Genomic DNA, 12,821 nt, shown 5'->3' with positions numbered 1-12,821 from the left:
TTGTGAGGCTCATTTTGCGAATACAAGAAACTGACGTATCGTTTTATCTGTAAGAGGAAGGAGGGAGAGAAAAGGAGGAAGGCAGAGAGTGGACAGGACATTTTATCTGCAGGAGAGGGTGGGGAGGGGAAAGATTTAGGTAAGGAAGACAAATCCAGGGGGGCTCAGTTTCCTGGGACTGGTGGGCAAGTTGACAGAAACTCACAGTCCAGGGGGAGAAGAAAGCATCATTCAGGGAGTTCAATTAGTTGCCGGGTCCTGGAGAACCCATCTCCAGAACTGTCCTCCGCGCGGCTGCGGGAGGAGCATGGGTTGGCTTGAGACCCTCAGCAAACTTCTCTCCAGGCCGTGGAGCACCCGTGTGCTCTGGCTTCCAAGGTACCCAAGGGACGCTTTTCCTCGCTTCCTGGGGCTGCCCCTGCCACGATTTAGAAAGCCGTGCGCCGGTGCGAATCTTCTGGTAACCACTCTCTGGGGTCTCTGCCCAGCTTCTAGATGTTTCGGCGGCATCAGGCGCCTCCCCAGACCTCTGCCCGCGCGCCAGGACTTCACACCGCACCTTGCGGGAAGGGAAGGCTCCTCAGTGCAGGATGCCCTCCTCCATAGCTGCGATCCGGTGTGTGCAGGTGAACTGGCGCACACTGGCTCCGGGCAACCAACACAGCTTCAGAGGCGGTGATCTAGGCGGTGCGTTGTCCTTTTTATCCTTTACATTTCCACTGAGATTTGCCAATAAATAACAAGAATAAAACGTGCACATGGTTTTGTCTTTGCACTCGCGGGATCGTGGCAGGTCTTTTAGAGAAGAGAGGAAATAAATGAAGAGAAACCACGGCAGCGCTACCCGTTGCGTCTGGGGACCCCTGAAATCAGGATCTGGAACTGATAATTTGGAGAGCTCTCGGGCCTGGTCATCTAAAAAGACCTGGGGTTATAGGTCCCACCGGCCTGGGGGAGGGTCTGGGCTTTTCCCCCGCGGGGTCGGGTCCCTCAGGCACGAGTGGCGCTGGCCGGGCTCCAGTCTCAGGTAGGTGCCAAGCCCCGCGCACTTTTCGCTGGCGATGCGCGCGGACGCCCGGGGCACGCTCGGTCCGCCCTGCTTGGCAGGAGCGCGCGACGCCGCGCGCGCAGTCCCCAGGGACAACCCGGAGGCGGCCGGGCTTGGGGAGAGGCAAGAGCTCGGCGTCGGGCGGCGGGCTGGCGTGCGTCTCGCCGCCTCGCGCGTTTGCGCTGCGCTGCTGAGCGCCGGGCCCCGGACTCTGAGGGCGCACGGTAGCGGGTGGCGCGCGCCGTTCCCGGGAGCGGCGGACAGAGCTCCGCGGACCACCCCGGCGCCGAGAGGCTCCAGCCGACCGGGAGACGCCCCCTGGCCCCCACCCACTGGGTGGCCCGGCCGGGCAAGCGGGACCGGCGGGAGGAGGAGGCAGAGGCGGCGCTGGCGGGACTGCCTCCTCCCCGCCCCTCGCGTCTCCTCCCCGCGCTGCCGGGAAGGACAAGGGGACTGGGTACGGGGACCCCGGCCAGTGAGCGTCCGTGTCCCGGGGCCGCCCCTCGCGCGCGCTTTCCGGCCGCGAGCTTGGGCCGGTCTCGCCTCGCATGGTGCTGGCCTCAGCCATGAGCCAGGACGCCGAGCCCAGCTGCCCCGAGCAACCCGACAGAGATGCCCGCAGCGTGCCCGGTGCCCCAGCGCCCCCAGCACCCCCAGGCCCGCGAGGGATGCAGCCGCCTCCGCCGCCACCGCCTCCGCCCCAAGCCGGCCTACCCCAGATCATCCAAAAGTAAGGGGAGGGGAAAAGGGGAGCGGGGGCCCGGGAGCGCTTGGGGAACACTCCCCGGGCGCCCCGTTTCGTGGCTTCATCTCTCCTGTTCCTGTTCAACTTCGCTCGGCTGCCTTGCGTTTGAAGTTTTCTTGTCCTCCCTCTCGACAGAATCGGTGTCATTCTGGCTGCTTGTGAGGTTGGGGAGAGGAAAGCCAAGCTATTTGGGGAAAATAATTTTGCTCTTCTCACCCCCTTTCTCTTCTTTTCAGGGATGTAACTAGATATTTAGAACTAAAATAGCTCAAATTGGGGGAAATGGCCCAGAGACTATATTTTATCTCTGGTCCTAAGAGGCCACTGGAATGTATGGAGAGCCGTGCGTGAGTGTGTACGCGCGTGGGAGGGTATGGAAGTAAAATGCCGCCGGAAGAAGCAACCCTTAATGGTGCCCCTGAAGTCAACCAGTGACACTGGGTGAAAAGGGCGGTGAGGGTTCGCAGACAACATATTTTGCTTTGTCCTGAAAGAAGTGTTTACATTTTCCAAGAAGGCCCTTGCAGAGTTCTCAGCCGCGCAACCGTTTTCCATTAATGTTACCGTCTTGTGACTCCGGCAAACTGTGCGACTTGGGTCGCAAATTTTCTGGATCAGCCGTCCCAATGCGTGAGTAGCTTGGGGGTTGTCAATAGGCTCTCGGAGGCTCTTTCAGCCCATTTGAGGGACATGAAAGGAAAACGGTGAGATTTCGTTCGTTCTTTAGAGACTTTGTTTGACAGTTTAAGGCCTAGAATGTTGGTTTGTTTGAAGGATCTTTATTAACTCCTGAAGGTTTCCCTCAGCTTGTAATGAAGTCCTCAAAACTAGTTTAAGAAGTATAGGAAAGTCTGAATGATGAGTGCTTGGGCGAGACTGATGAAAACGAGAAATACACACAAGTACAGCAAAATCTATCTCGTGGGACCGAGCAGAGATTTTCCAGCGCTCTTGTATTGATGCTTTCTTTGCGTTATTTAAACTTATTAAAATGTAGTGAGCCAAATAACCACTGATGGGGCATAAATGGAAGTAAATATTGTTTTTAAAGACTGACATGTAATAGAAAGAATAGTGAAATTTTAAGTTTGACATCAAAGAAGGCTGGTATCATATTTCAGAACAAAATGGTTCCCCCTTTTTTTTGACTGGTAGGATACTAAAAGCTCCATTTATGACAACTTTTTGCTGTGGTTTGATTTTATATCACTTGCAACTATTTACAAGTAGCTAACTATTTGAAACTGAAAATATTTTGTATTGTTTTTGTGTTCCTATTGTTCTGCAAATAATTTCAGTGAAGATTTACTAAATAGGATAGACAATTTAAGTACATCATTACTTAAAATTTCTCTTTAGTCCTTAATATGAATTAAACTAACAGAGAAAAAATATTCAAAACCTAAAGTTTATTTAGTAAAAGAGAGAAAAAGAACCCCTAATTGACTGATGATTAATTGGGAAACATCTGATATGCTTATTACCAGCCAGTGTCCTGTGGCTTGAGATCAGGCTGCACATTAAGTTTGTTGAGTTTGCTTTGGTATTGTAATCACCCTGCATTTTCCTATCATTTACTTTCAATTTAGGAAAAAAACTAAGACCTTTATGTTCACAGAAAAACCTTTGTAAATAGATGTCTGATTATGAAATGTTACCAGGTTGAAATAAAGGCCATTTTGTGGGAAATGGATCATTTCAATTGTATTTCAGTTACCTCAAGTAATAAATAATTTATTATTTCCGCATAATAATTTAGAAAATTCCATCTCTGGAATATTTTATTTTAATAGATAAGACTGAGCTATTCAAAGATGGCCCCTTTTGCTAGTAGTCCAGGACGGAGATCTCAGAGAAGTGCCTGATGGCTCTGCCTTGTTTTGCGTTGGTGACGGATCAGTGTTCAGGCGCTAGGTCCAAGGCCAGTGAATGTGCCCATGGGATTTGATGTTTGCGCACTTAAGTTTCAAAGTTTCTCTTTATAAGGATGATTTGGGGTTTGGGCTCCCCTCAGTACCCACTGAAATTCTGCTGGAACCAGGCATAACATGGCAAATGCTTTGCAGGTCCGTCTTTAAAGCGCTGAAACTTGAGCAGGTTATTTTGAAACTGCGTTTGCATAATTTAATCTGAGCGACCATTTTTATGTAGTTATGAGGTGCTGTTTGCATCAGCCATCTTTGAGAAAATATAGTGGGGTGATTGCCCTCAGCCACAAAGTGAGCTGTCCGCCTCTTGATTTGAAAAATTTGTGAGCTAGAGCTTTGGATGAAATTCTCCTCTAGTGGATGGCATGTTAAATATATTTTATGGGGGAACCTGTATTTTTTTTAGTTATATGAGTAGGGTTATTATATAATTTGATTGCTTTCAAAATGATGAAGATTCAGTCTTCATGTTGCATAGTGTGTAAAGATTACAAGGATTTTTTCACTTCTTATTGTCTACGTTTACTCAGTTTCATTAATGATAGTTTTCATTTTGGGTAAAGTCAGTAACTTTGGTAAAATAACAGTCATGATCATAATAAAAACCGAGTCCTATTCACCTATGTTACATTTGGTCTTAAGAGAATGCAGTGTCACAGTGAATGTGACTGATTTTGGTGTTTGTTTTATGGAAGCCAGTCTCGGTGTTTGTGAAGATTGTGCCAAAAGTTAACTACTGTGGAGTACTTTTGTCTTCTTCAGGTATATTTAGTTTTCTCATTATTGCATTGTTAGCTTCAGTCAGGAATTGTCCATGACCTCTCTGCTCTTATTAACATCTTGTTTTACCTCTGACTCCTGGCCAATTATTCCCCTTACCGATAGAGATTATCAGTTATGTTTAGACACATATAACTAATATCTTGTAAGATTTTTGTTTTAAACATGCATGCTTTAAGCTGGCCAACATGGAGATATTATTGGATAAAATGTGAAGCATTATGTAAGCCATTTGGGCAGCAAGAAATAGGAATAACACCTTAAGAGGAGATTTAGGATGAGTTTAGGAAGTCAGAATAATTTGAGGGCTTAAAAATATATATCTTCATATAAGCAGAAGTAAGACAACATTAATGTATATCATTGAATGTTTTACCAGAATTTATCTCCTTGAATATTCACAGTATTTTATTTCCAAAAGTATTTTATATTTTAAATTTGTGCTTTGTAACCAAATCTAATTCTTGATTTATAAGAAGTTATTTATTAACCTTGATGAATATCAGAAATTAAAATTTTAGGTGCTAAGTTTAAAACTCTTCAGAATGAAAACAGGGCCATTTAGTTCTGCGTGCAGTGTTGAAGCCAGCTGTCAGATGTGGCTACAAAGTGTGACACCAGTCCTGGTGAGAGTGAACCAAACAAGCACACACATCATCTATGAGGTGAGCACATAAGTGATATCCTAAATTATCTGATTTGCAGTGAAATATTCCTAGTTAAGGTGTGATATCAGGTTGAATATTTAATTTGTGTATAGATGACTTATTTTTTCCTTTCCAGATTCTTTTGGTAAGCAATGAATAAAAATAAAATATGAAAATAGAAAAAGTTTTGGTTTAGCATTTGGTAGTTAGTGTCACCAGCATATGTTTGTGACTTATGAAGCAATCAGCTTTGATTGCTAAAGTTTATGGTCTTCTGCATAGTGTTAGGATGCTGGCCGACTGTGTTATCAGAGCAAAGTGCTCCTGGATTCAGCCTAGAAAATGTTACAAGTAGTCACTTGGATTGCAGATAATTTTACAAACATTTTGCATTTGGAAGGATCTCCATGTAACTCTCAGAGAGTGGTACATGGGCAAGTTGTGTGTGATGTCCACCCATTTTGATGGGCTTACTGACAATTATATTCAGAATCAGAGAGGAAATAAAAATATGCCAAAAAGGGACATTACATCAACTCATACTTGGTCTTTTCTGGAAAGAGGATGGAATTTCTAACATCTGTGCCAGTTTCTAACATCAGTTTAAATCCATTTTTAGGGGAAACAAGGATACACTTGTAGAAGGAATTTTGAAAATTGTAAACACCAAATTAAACTGCACATAAGACAAGCATTCAGCAGGAGAAAACATCTGAGAGGGTTAATCGTTTACCCAAAACAGGGGAGGAAAGAGGGTGGGTTCTTTTCTTAGCATTCTAAAAAGTTTCTTTGCTTTACTAGAAAGCCTGTTAAGGGAATTTTTTTTTTAAAGAAATTTTGCTTGAGGGTTTGTTGTGGTAAGTATTTTTAGGTAGTAAGTGTAGCCATGCAGTTATGAGTTTTTCTCAAATTGCCAAAGTGATCAGTATTATGAAATGTAGTACATTATTCCCATTAGTCACAGTAAATGACTATACATGTGGTGCATACAGAGCTGTTCTGAGGCCGGTGCTGCAGGGGAAAAAATAAGACAAATTTTATTACCCACTTTATTCTTCTATCCACTTATTCTCTTGCTGCCGCTTTAGCACTTTATCAAATTAATAATTTTAAAAGCTCATGTTTGTCAGTTGGAATGTGGACTCTGATCTGTTAAGATCTCTTTGCTTATGGGAATAGCCACCAGGGAGGGGGAAAAACCCCCACCAGGATTGACTCACAGTGAAATGATCCCACGTTATCCAGTTTATTTCTCTCTCTCTGATTTATTTTTCTTGTGGCTGTAGGTTCTTGACTCCAGTTAAACTAATATTTCTTCCCTGCCAACAATAGCTAATCCTCAAGTAAACAAGCCAATACAACTCAATTCACAGCTTTGATAAACAAGAATCTACAAAATGTTAGGAACTGAGGTCTCACCAAGGGATGGAATTAAAATGGACTGAACTCAACTTGGAAAGCACGAATGGAAGGAGTTTGAGATAGTGGAGTTAAAACTCCAAAGACAAATTCAGAGGCAGGACTCTCCCCACCAGCCCCCATCCTCCCTGGTACCCCTGTCAGGCAAAAGCTTGAAGGAGTCTCCTGTGCCACAGAACCCCACTTAATCCGATTTTTATTTCCTGCTACAGTAATTATCTTGTTTGTGATGGTCTAACTGATACGATTTTGTGTATTTTAACAGGGAAAGTTTCTGTGGATCCACAGCTGGTGTGAGTGACTGGTAGCTGTGTTTAGAATAGCGTGCTGAAAAGTTTTGCAGAGAGTAAAGTGATCCGTATTCCAGAATCAGGGCAAAGATGGTAATTAGTGGCTTGCAGAAGGGAGCACATGGCAATTCCCTTTCTGGTTAATGAGCCTGGCTGGATCTTGGTGATGTGTGTATGTTACCCTGGAAGCCTCATATTGTTTGTTCCCACCAGTGAGAAGACTGGGAAATCTTGACTTTAATTAAGAAGGCACATTTTTGAATCAGGAATGTGAATTTGGTTTCCAACACCACCAAGGGGCTGTTGGCGGTGGGCTGATATTTTGCCTGGCTCAATGGGTGGTCACTGTTTAAATTCCATCCAACTAAGGTTTCAGTTTTCGACATTTACAAGAGAGCAATTTTTGGGGTATTTTGGATTTAATGCGTATATCCATCTAATATGGTAAGTCTTTACAGCGGCAGAAGTTACAGCCAAGTTAATTGACCCTCCCCTTTCCTACAATTCATCCTGGGTTTTATAAGATGAATAAGTCCCCTGATAGTTTACAAGGCAACTTTTCCAACTCGCTGACAGCATCTCCATCAGGGGGAGGGTACATATTGATGTGAATGTATTTTATGAGCAAAAAGGGAGCTGTTAAGCAAGTTGTATGAGGACGTGTTAATAACTTGTAGCTCAGTTTCCCAAATAAATCTTTCCACGTGTTCAGAAACAAAAGGGTCATGCCTGCATTTGGGGAGTGGTTTTCACTCCATGAAGATAGTTTTCACACCACTTTTCCCTTCTTTATTGTGGGTATTTTCTTTAAGGATGCACCAGGGCCATTTGCTGCTGCCCTTTCTTTGCACCTGCTTTCTCTCGATCATGGTAATGACCTATCAGTTCCCAGTTGCCACTTCCACTCAGGCCCCAACCTGGAAACCTCCATTCATGGCTGTCTGAACATCGTAAATACTTTTCAGTTTTGCAGCTTGCCTATAGATTGTCTTCCAGGTATATTTCTAGTTCTTATTAGATCCATCCTTAAACCTGACCTCTAGCATCATGATGCTGATGGAGTAGACAAGGTGATATATATTTCAAACACATTAATTTCACTAATTTCTCCTTTTGCTTTATTTTGAGTTCATTATTGAATAGAACCATAGATAGTTAGGATGTTTCCAGGGTTGTCAACTGTAAAATGAGAATCTTTGCTCTAAACTAATTATTGGGTTTCTGACAAAGAGGGTCAGAGAGAAAAAGGAAACTCCGGATTGGGAATGGGTGACCTGGACAAGACAATTAACCTTCCTAATTCCAGCTTCTCCAGGGATTGGAAATGATCAATGTCAGTTCCCTCCAAGAATAAAATTACGTGGATCCCCTGAAATATTGCTGAGTGATCATCACTGTAGAATGTCTCCCCTCTCCTCTTGGACATCTGCTGGGGAATATATCCCTTATCAGTTACATTTCAGTCACGGGCACAGCTACCTGTTTGTGAGATCACTCACGGAAACTGCAGTAACCACAAAAAGAGAATTAATTGCTTTCTCCAACACCTGCAAAGTATATTTGGATCAGTGACATAATTTTAAGACAGAAAAGTAGACCGTAATGTCAGTGAAAAGGAGGGTGTTTCATACTGTCTTCTAATTGCCACAAACTTTTAAAAATAAGGGGGGAGGAGGGTATAGCTCAGTGGTAGAGTGCCTGCCTAGCATGCACGAGGTCCTGGGTTCAATCTCCAGAACCTCCATCAATAAATAAACAGACAAACCTAATTACCTCCACCCCGCCCCCCAAAAAAAGAATTTAGAAAAAAAGAACTTTTAAAAATAAAAACAATCATTTTGGAAGGTTAATTATTTTGAAATGTTGAAGTGAATGTTTGCAAAACGAGTACTGTTCTTAAGTCAGGAGACAGATCCAATCATTTTCATGTGTGCGAATTAGGTTGTATTAAATACAGGCAGGTGGGAGTGTGTTTGGTGACATTATTGTTTTTAAGAAGGGAGAAAACGTAAGCATGGGCCCGACAGACGCTTCCAGGCGCGAGCCGGCTGCTGGACTTGGACTCGGTGAGCGGTGCCGCGTGTTCAGGCGGCCACAGCGTGGGCTGCAGCTAGTCGCCCGAACGCTTGGCGGAAAAAACATTTTGAGAAGAGATCACGGTTCTCCAAAAGCTGGGCCTCAGGTTTCCGTGGGGCCTCCTTGAATCAAAGAAACCAAATGTTGTTTCCAGAGCCTTCTAAAGACAGCGTCTCCTTGGGGCCCTGCGTCCTCCGGGGCTCGCGGGGTCACTGATAGCCTGGAGTTACGGAGCGCCTTTATTTAATACTTAAAAAGATATTTTTAAACTTTCTGCAGAAAAGGCATATGGCTTGTGTGATTAAGTCTTGATTTACAGACTTTAAGTTATTTACATAATGAGGATGAACATAAGGATATCTACTGCAGCATTGTCTAGAAGAGCAAAAAATTAGAAACCACTTCTGTGTTTCTCATTGAGAAAATAAATCATGTGCATGTATAATATGTGCCACTCAGCCATTAGAATGATGCCATGTTTTATATTTATTAATATGGGATATAAAGCATACAATATTGTTTAACTAAAAAAAATTACAGTGTGTATAGAGGGATCTCATGTTTTTTTAAAAAAATGTGTATGAGTGTGTATGGGTACCTGCAAGCCTGAAAATCATCTAAAGAACAAATATAAAGATGTTAACAGTTGTTCTAACTGTAGGTGGTGCATTTATAGTGGTTTGTCTTTTTTTTTCCTTTTCTATGCTGTGGTTTTTTTGGTTTTTTTTTTTTCTCAATGAGCATGTGTTAGTTTTATAACCAGAGGGAAAAAAACTATTCCCATTTTTAAAAATGAAAATAGGACTAGACTGTTCATGTTGTTATTGCATTGTGAGACTGACTGGGCCATTGCCGTCTTAGATTTTAGACCTGGAATGCATCTGAGAGCTGCTATCGCCCAGCCCTCCTGTTTTTCTAGGTAAGGCAAGTAAGGATCAGAGAAATCAAGTGAATTGTTCCGTGTTACACAGCTAGGTAGTGGTCTGGCTGGGATAGGAATCCTCAGCTTTCCATCTGTTGCATTTTCTGCTAGCTGCCCTTTTGTCTGCCTGGTAGTGGAGGAGAAAGAAATGGGGAACATTCGTAAACTAACCACTTTTTTCTGGCTCTAGTCTGCTCAAATCCCCCAAGCGGATTTTGAGGGCATCTTTGGATATGTTACTTCCTCCCACTCTGCCCCCAAAGGTTTTTTTGGCTCGTGGCAGTAGACTGGGTCTCTCCAGGGCATCTCATGCTCTTTTCCATCCTTTTAAATGGAAGCTGAGTGTCACATTTTCTTTCCTGAACTATTGGAAAGTAAACTTCATAACCATAATTCTGTTGTCATATCTAAGAAAATTAGCCTTACTTAAATAATTTTTTCTAATAAACACTTTTTCCAGTTGTCGGAAAAGTGTCTCATATAGCGATTTTTAAACCCCCCTCGTTCAGGTTCACAGTACATTTGTTTATGATGTCTCTTTCAAGTTAGCAAGTGTATATGCCCTTTTCTGTTCTTCATGACTGAAGATTGCGGCTAGTTGTCTTGTAGAATGAGCCATCATCTGGATATGTCTGTTGCTTCCTCATGACCAGATCCAGGTTAAGCATTCTGTCAAGGATGTGCAACAGGTTGATGTATGTTCCACTAAGTTTGATTCTCTTGGTTGACATGGCTACCGCCAGATCTCCATCATAACGGGACATTTTTCTTTTAGTGGTTAGTAAGTTGTCTGTGCAGTGATACCATGAGACTCTCTGAATATCCTGTTTCCCAACAAACTTATGTCTAGTAGTTTTATCTTTTAGTTTGACCTTATTTTTTAAAAAGCCCTTCAGTGAAATATATGGAACTGGAATGATAACTAAATATCACATTAGAATAAATTAGTTTTGATAGGTTGGTTATATCAGACAGCCTTGCAAATACGTTTGCATTGTACCAGCCCTTAGATACTATCTGGAGCCTCCGGATTTTTCTAGTCTTGGCTTGATAGAAATTTGACTGGTGGGCCTGCCACTTCCCATTTAACTCCCCCCCCCCGCCAGCAAATATTCTCTCCCGGGCTGCAGTACTTTTTAATGTCCATACAAATTGAATATAAATTGCTTTTAATGCTGATGGCAGTGAATGGATGGTAATGTAATTTCTGCTAGCTCGCACAAATTTGGGGGCGTCCTCAAAGCTCTGTTGACGCTTTGAAGAAACCTTTTATCTCCCTTTTCAAAATCACTGTGTGAAGCCAACTTTAAAAATGACCGATGACTTGCCCTGGAGCTGGTCTGTGACTACCGGGTTGTTCATGCTTTTTAGATTTAAGTTACACAGCTATTTTTGCCTCTTCCAGATTGGTACTCTTATTTTCATGTGCAAAATATGTATGAGTGGGGAAAGTGATGTGGGGGCTAGCGAAAAGAATCAGGAGCAGGCGTACCCTATGTTCTAGACTCAGCTTTGCCACTACTAACCCTGAGCCTCAGTATTCTCATCTGTAAAACGGAATAGTAATAATGAAGTGAACAACAACTAACATTGAGTGCTTCCCGTGTGTCAGCTACTATCTAAGCACTTTATGTATGTTCAATCCATTTAATCATTTAATTCAACAGTAGTCCTGTGAAGTTATTCTCTTCATTGTATAGATGAGGAAATCAAGTCGCAAACTTAAAAGGACTCAGCAAAAGCTAAGAAAAATAGTGTTTATGAAAGAACTGGCAGGGTGAGGCTGGGATGAGAGAATGTTATGTAAATTCAGGTGGTCATATCATCTCTATGTGAATATCTACATCCTCAAAATAATTTATAGAAAACCCGTCATGTACAGAGAAAATATTATTTAAAAAATTGCTGAAATTTGAAAGTCAGTCAAATTTAATTTGAGACAAACTAAGCAATCCAATTAAAAACACTTTTTTATTCCTTCTGTTTCTTGTAGCTTTAAGTATTCCTTTTGGTTTAAGGTGAAGTCCATATCCCAGTTTAAATTCCCTGAGCAAATCTGACTCTGGCATTTGATTCACTGTCTTATTCTACTTGCTATGCATGTTAGGCTAGATCTGAATTTGATGCTCACAGAGAGTATATAAACACTTATAATCCTCTCAGCATGTGCTAAAATAATAACAGATACTGATTTGCAAAGTGAGCCCCTGCCAAATTCTGCCAGACTGGTTTTGAACCAATTCAAAAAATCAGGATTCAGCAATGATTTAAAAGTGTTGTAGGCTCCTATAAATAGCAGAAAGAATTTCTGACTTGAAATGTGGCCACATCAAGTTTGCTTAGTCTCCACCAGACATACTCTTGAGCGGTTTTAGCAGACATTGTTACAGGTGTTCTTTTGCTTTAAGAAACCATTGAATGTAAAAAGCAGACTTAATAGGATCAATAAATCAGGGCAGGCTGGTTTGCTTTTGACTTTCTAAAGGGTTTACAGTAAAGACCCTTTAAACTGTGAGTTCCTCGGTTTATTTCAAATAGAAATTTAATAAGCCTAAGAATTTAGAGGTCCAGTGGTAATTTTTAAAACATTTTTTGGTCTTTTTTCAATTTTACAGCAGTGTAATTGAAGTATGTCCGCAGCTGCACGTTTAACGTATACATCAAACAATCAAGATAGTAAATGTCTTTATCACCCCCAAGAGTTTCTTCATGCTTTTAATAATTTTTCCTTCTCTCTTTCCCTTAACCCCCTCCCCCTCAGGCTACTAGTGCTCTGTTTTCTATCATTATAGATGAGGTTGCATTTTTTAGAATTTTACAAATGAAATCATAGTACATACTCCTTTTGTTGCCTGACTCACTCAGCATGAGTTTTTGGAAATACTACTTTAAAAAACTGTGATAAAATACAATGTAACATTAACCATTTTAATTATTTTAAAGTGTGATTTAGTGGTATTGAGTAC

At 42.2% G+C, this 12,821-nt stretch overlaps 1 protein-coding gene across 2 annotated transcripts in view; it reads left to right on the top strand.

The window, feature by feature from the left end:
* Window positions 1-1,169: 1,169 nt before the first annotated feature.
* RBM20 (RNA binding motif protein 20) overlaps window positions 1,170-12,821 on the top strand; it is a 180,880-nt gene continuing 169,228 nt past the window's right edge. Inside the window, exon 1 of one of the 2 annotated variants that reach the window (XM_032490949.1) lies at window positions 1,170-1,778. In XM_032490949.1, coding sequence (XP_032346840.1) covers window positions 1,597-1,778 — 182 coding nt within the window. In that variant the 5' untranslated portion in view covers window positions 1,170-1,596. The remainder of the gene's footprint in view (window positions 1,779-12,821) is intronic. The other variant, XM_032490953.1, reaches the window with a different exon arrangement.

The sequence above is a fragment of the Camelus ferus genome, chromosome 11 (assembly GCF_009834535.1).
Source record: "Camelus ferus isolate YT-003-E chromosome 11, BCGSAC_Cfer_1.0, whole genome shotgun sequence".
Lineage (NCBI taxonomy): Eukaryota > Metazoa > Chordata > Mammalia > Artiodactyla > Camelidae > Camelus > Camelus ferus.
This window is presented reverse-complemented; position numbering and strand designations above follow the sequence as displayed.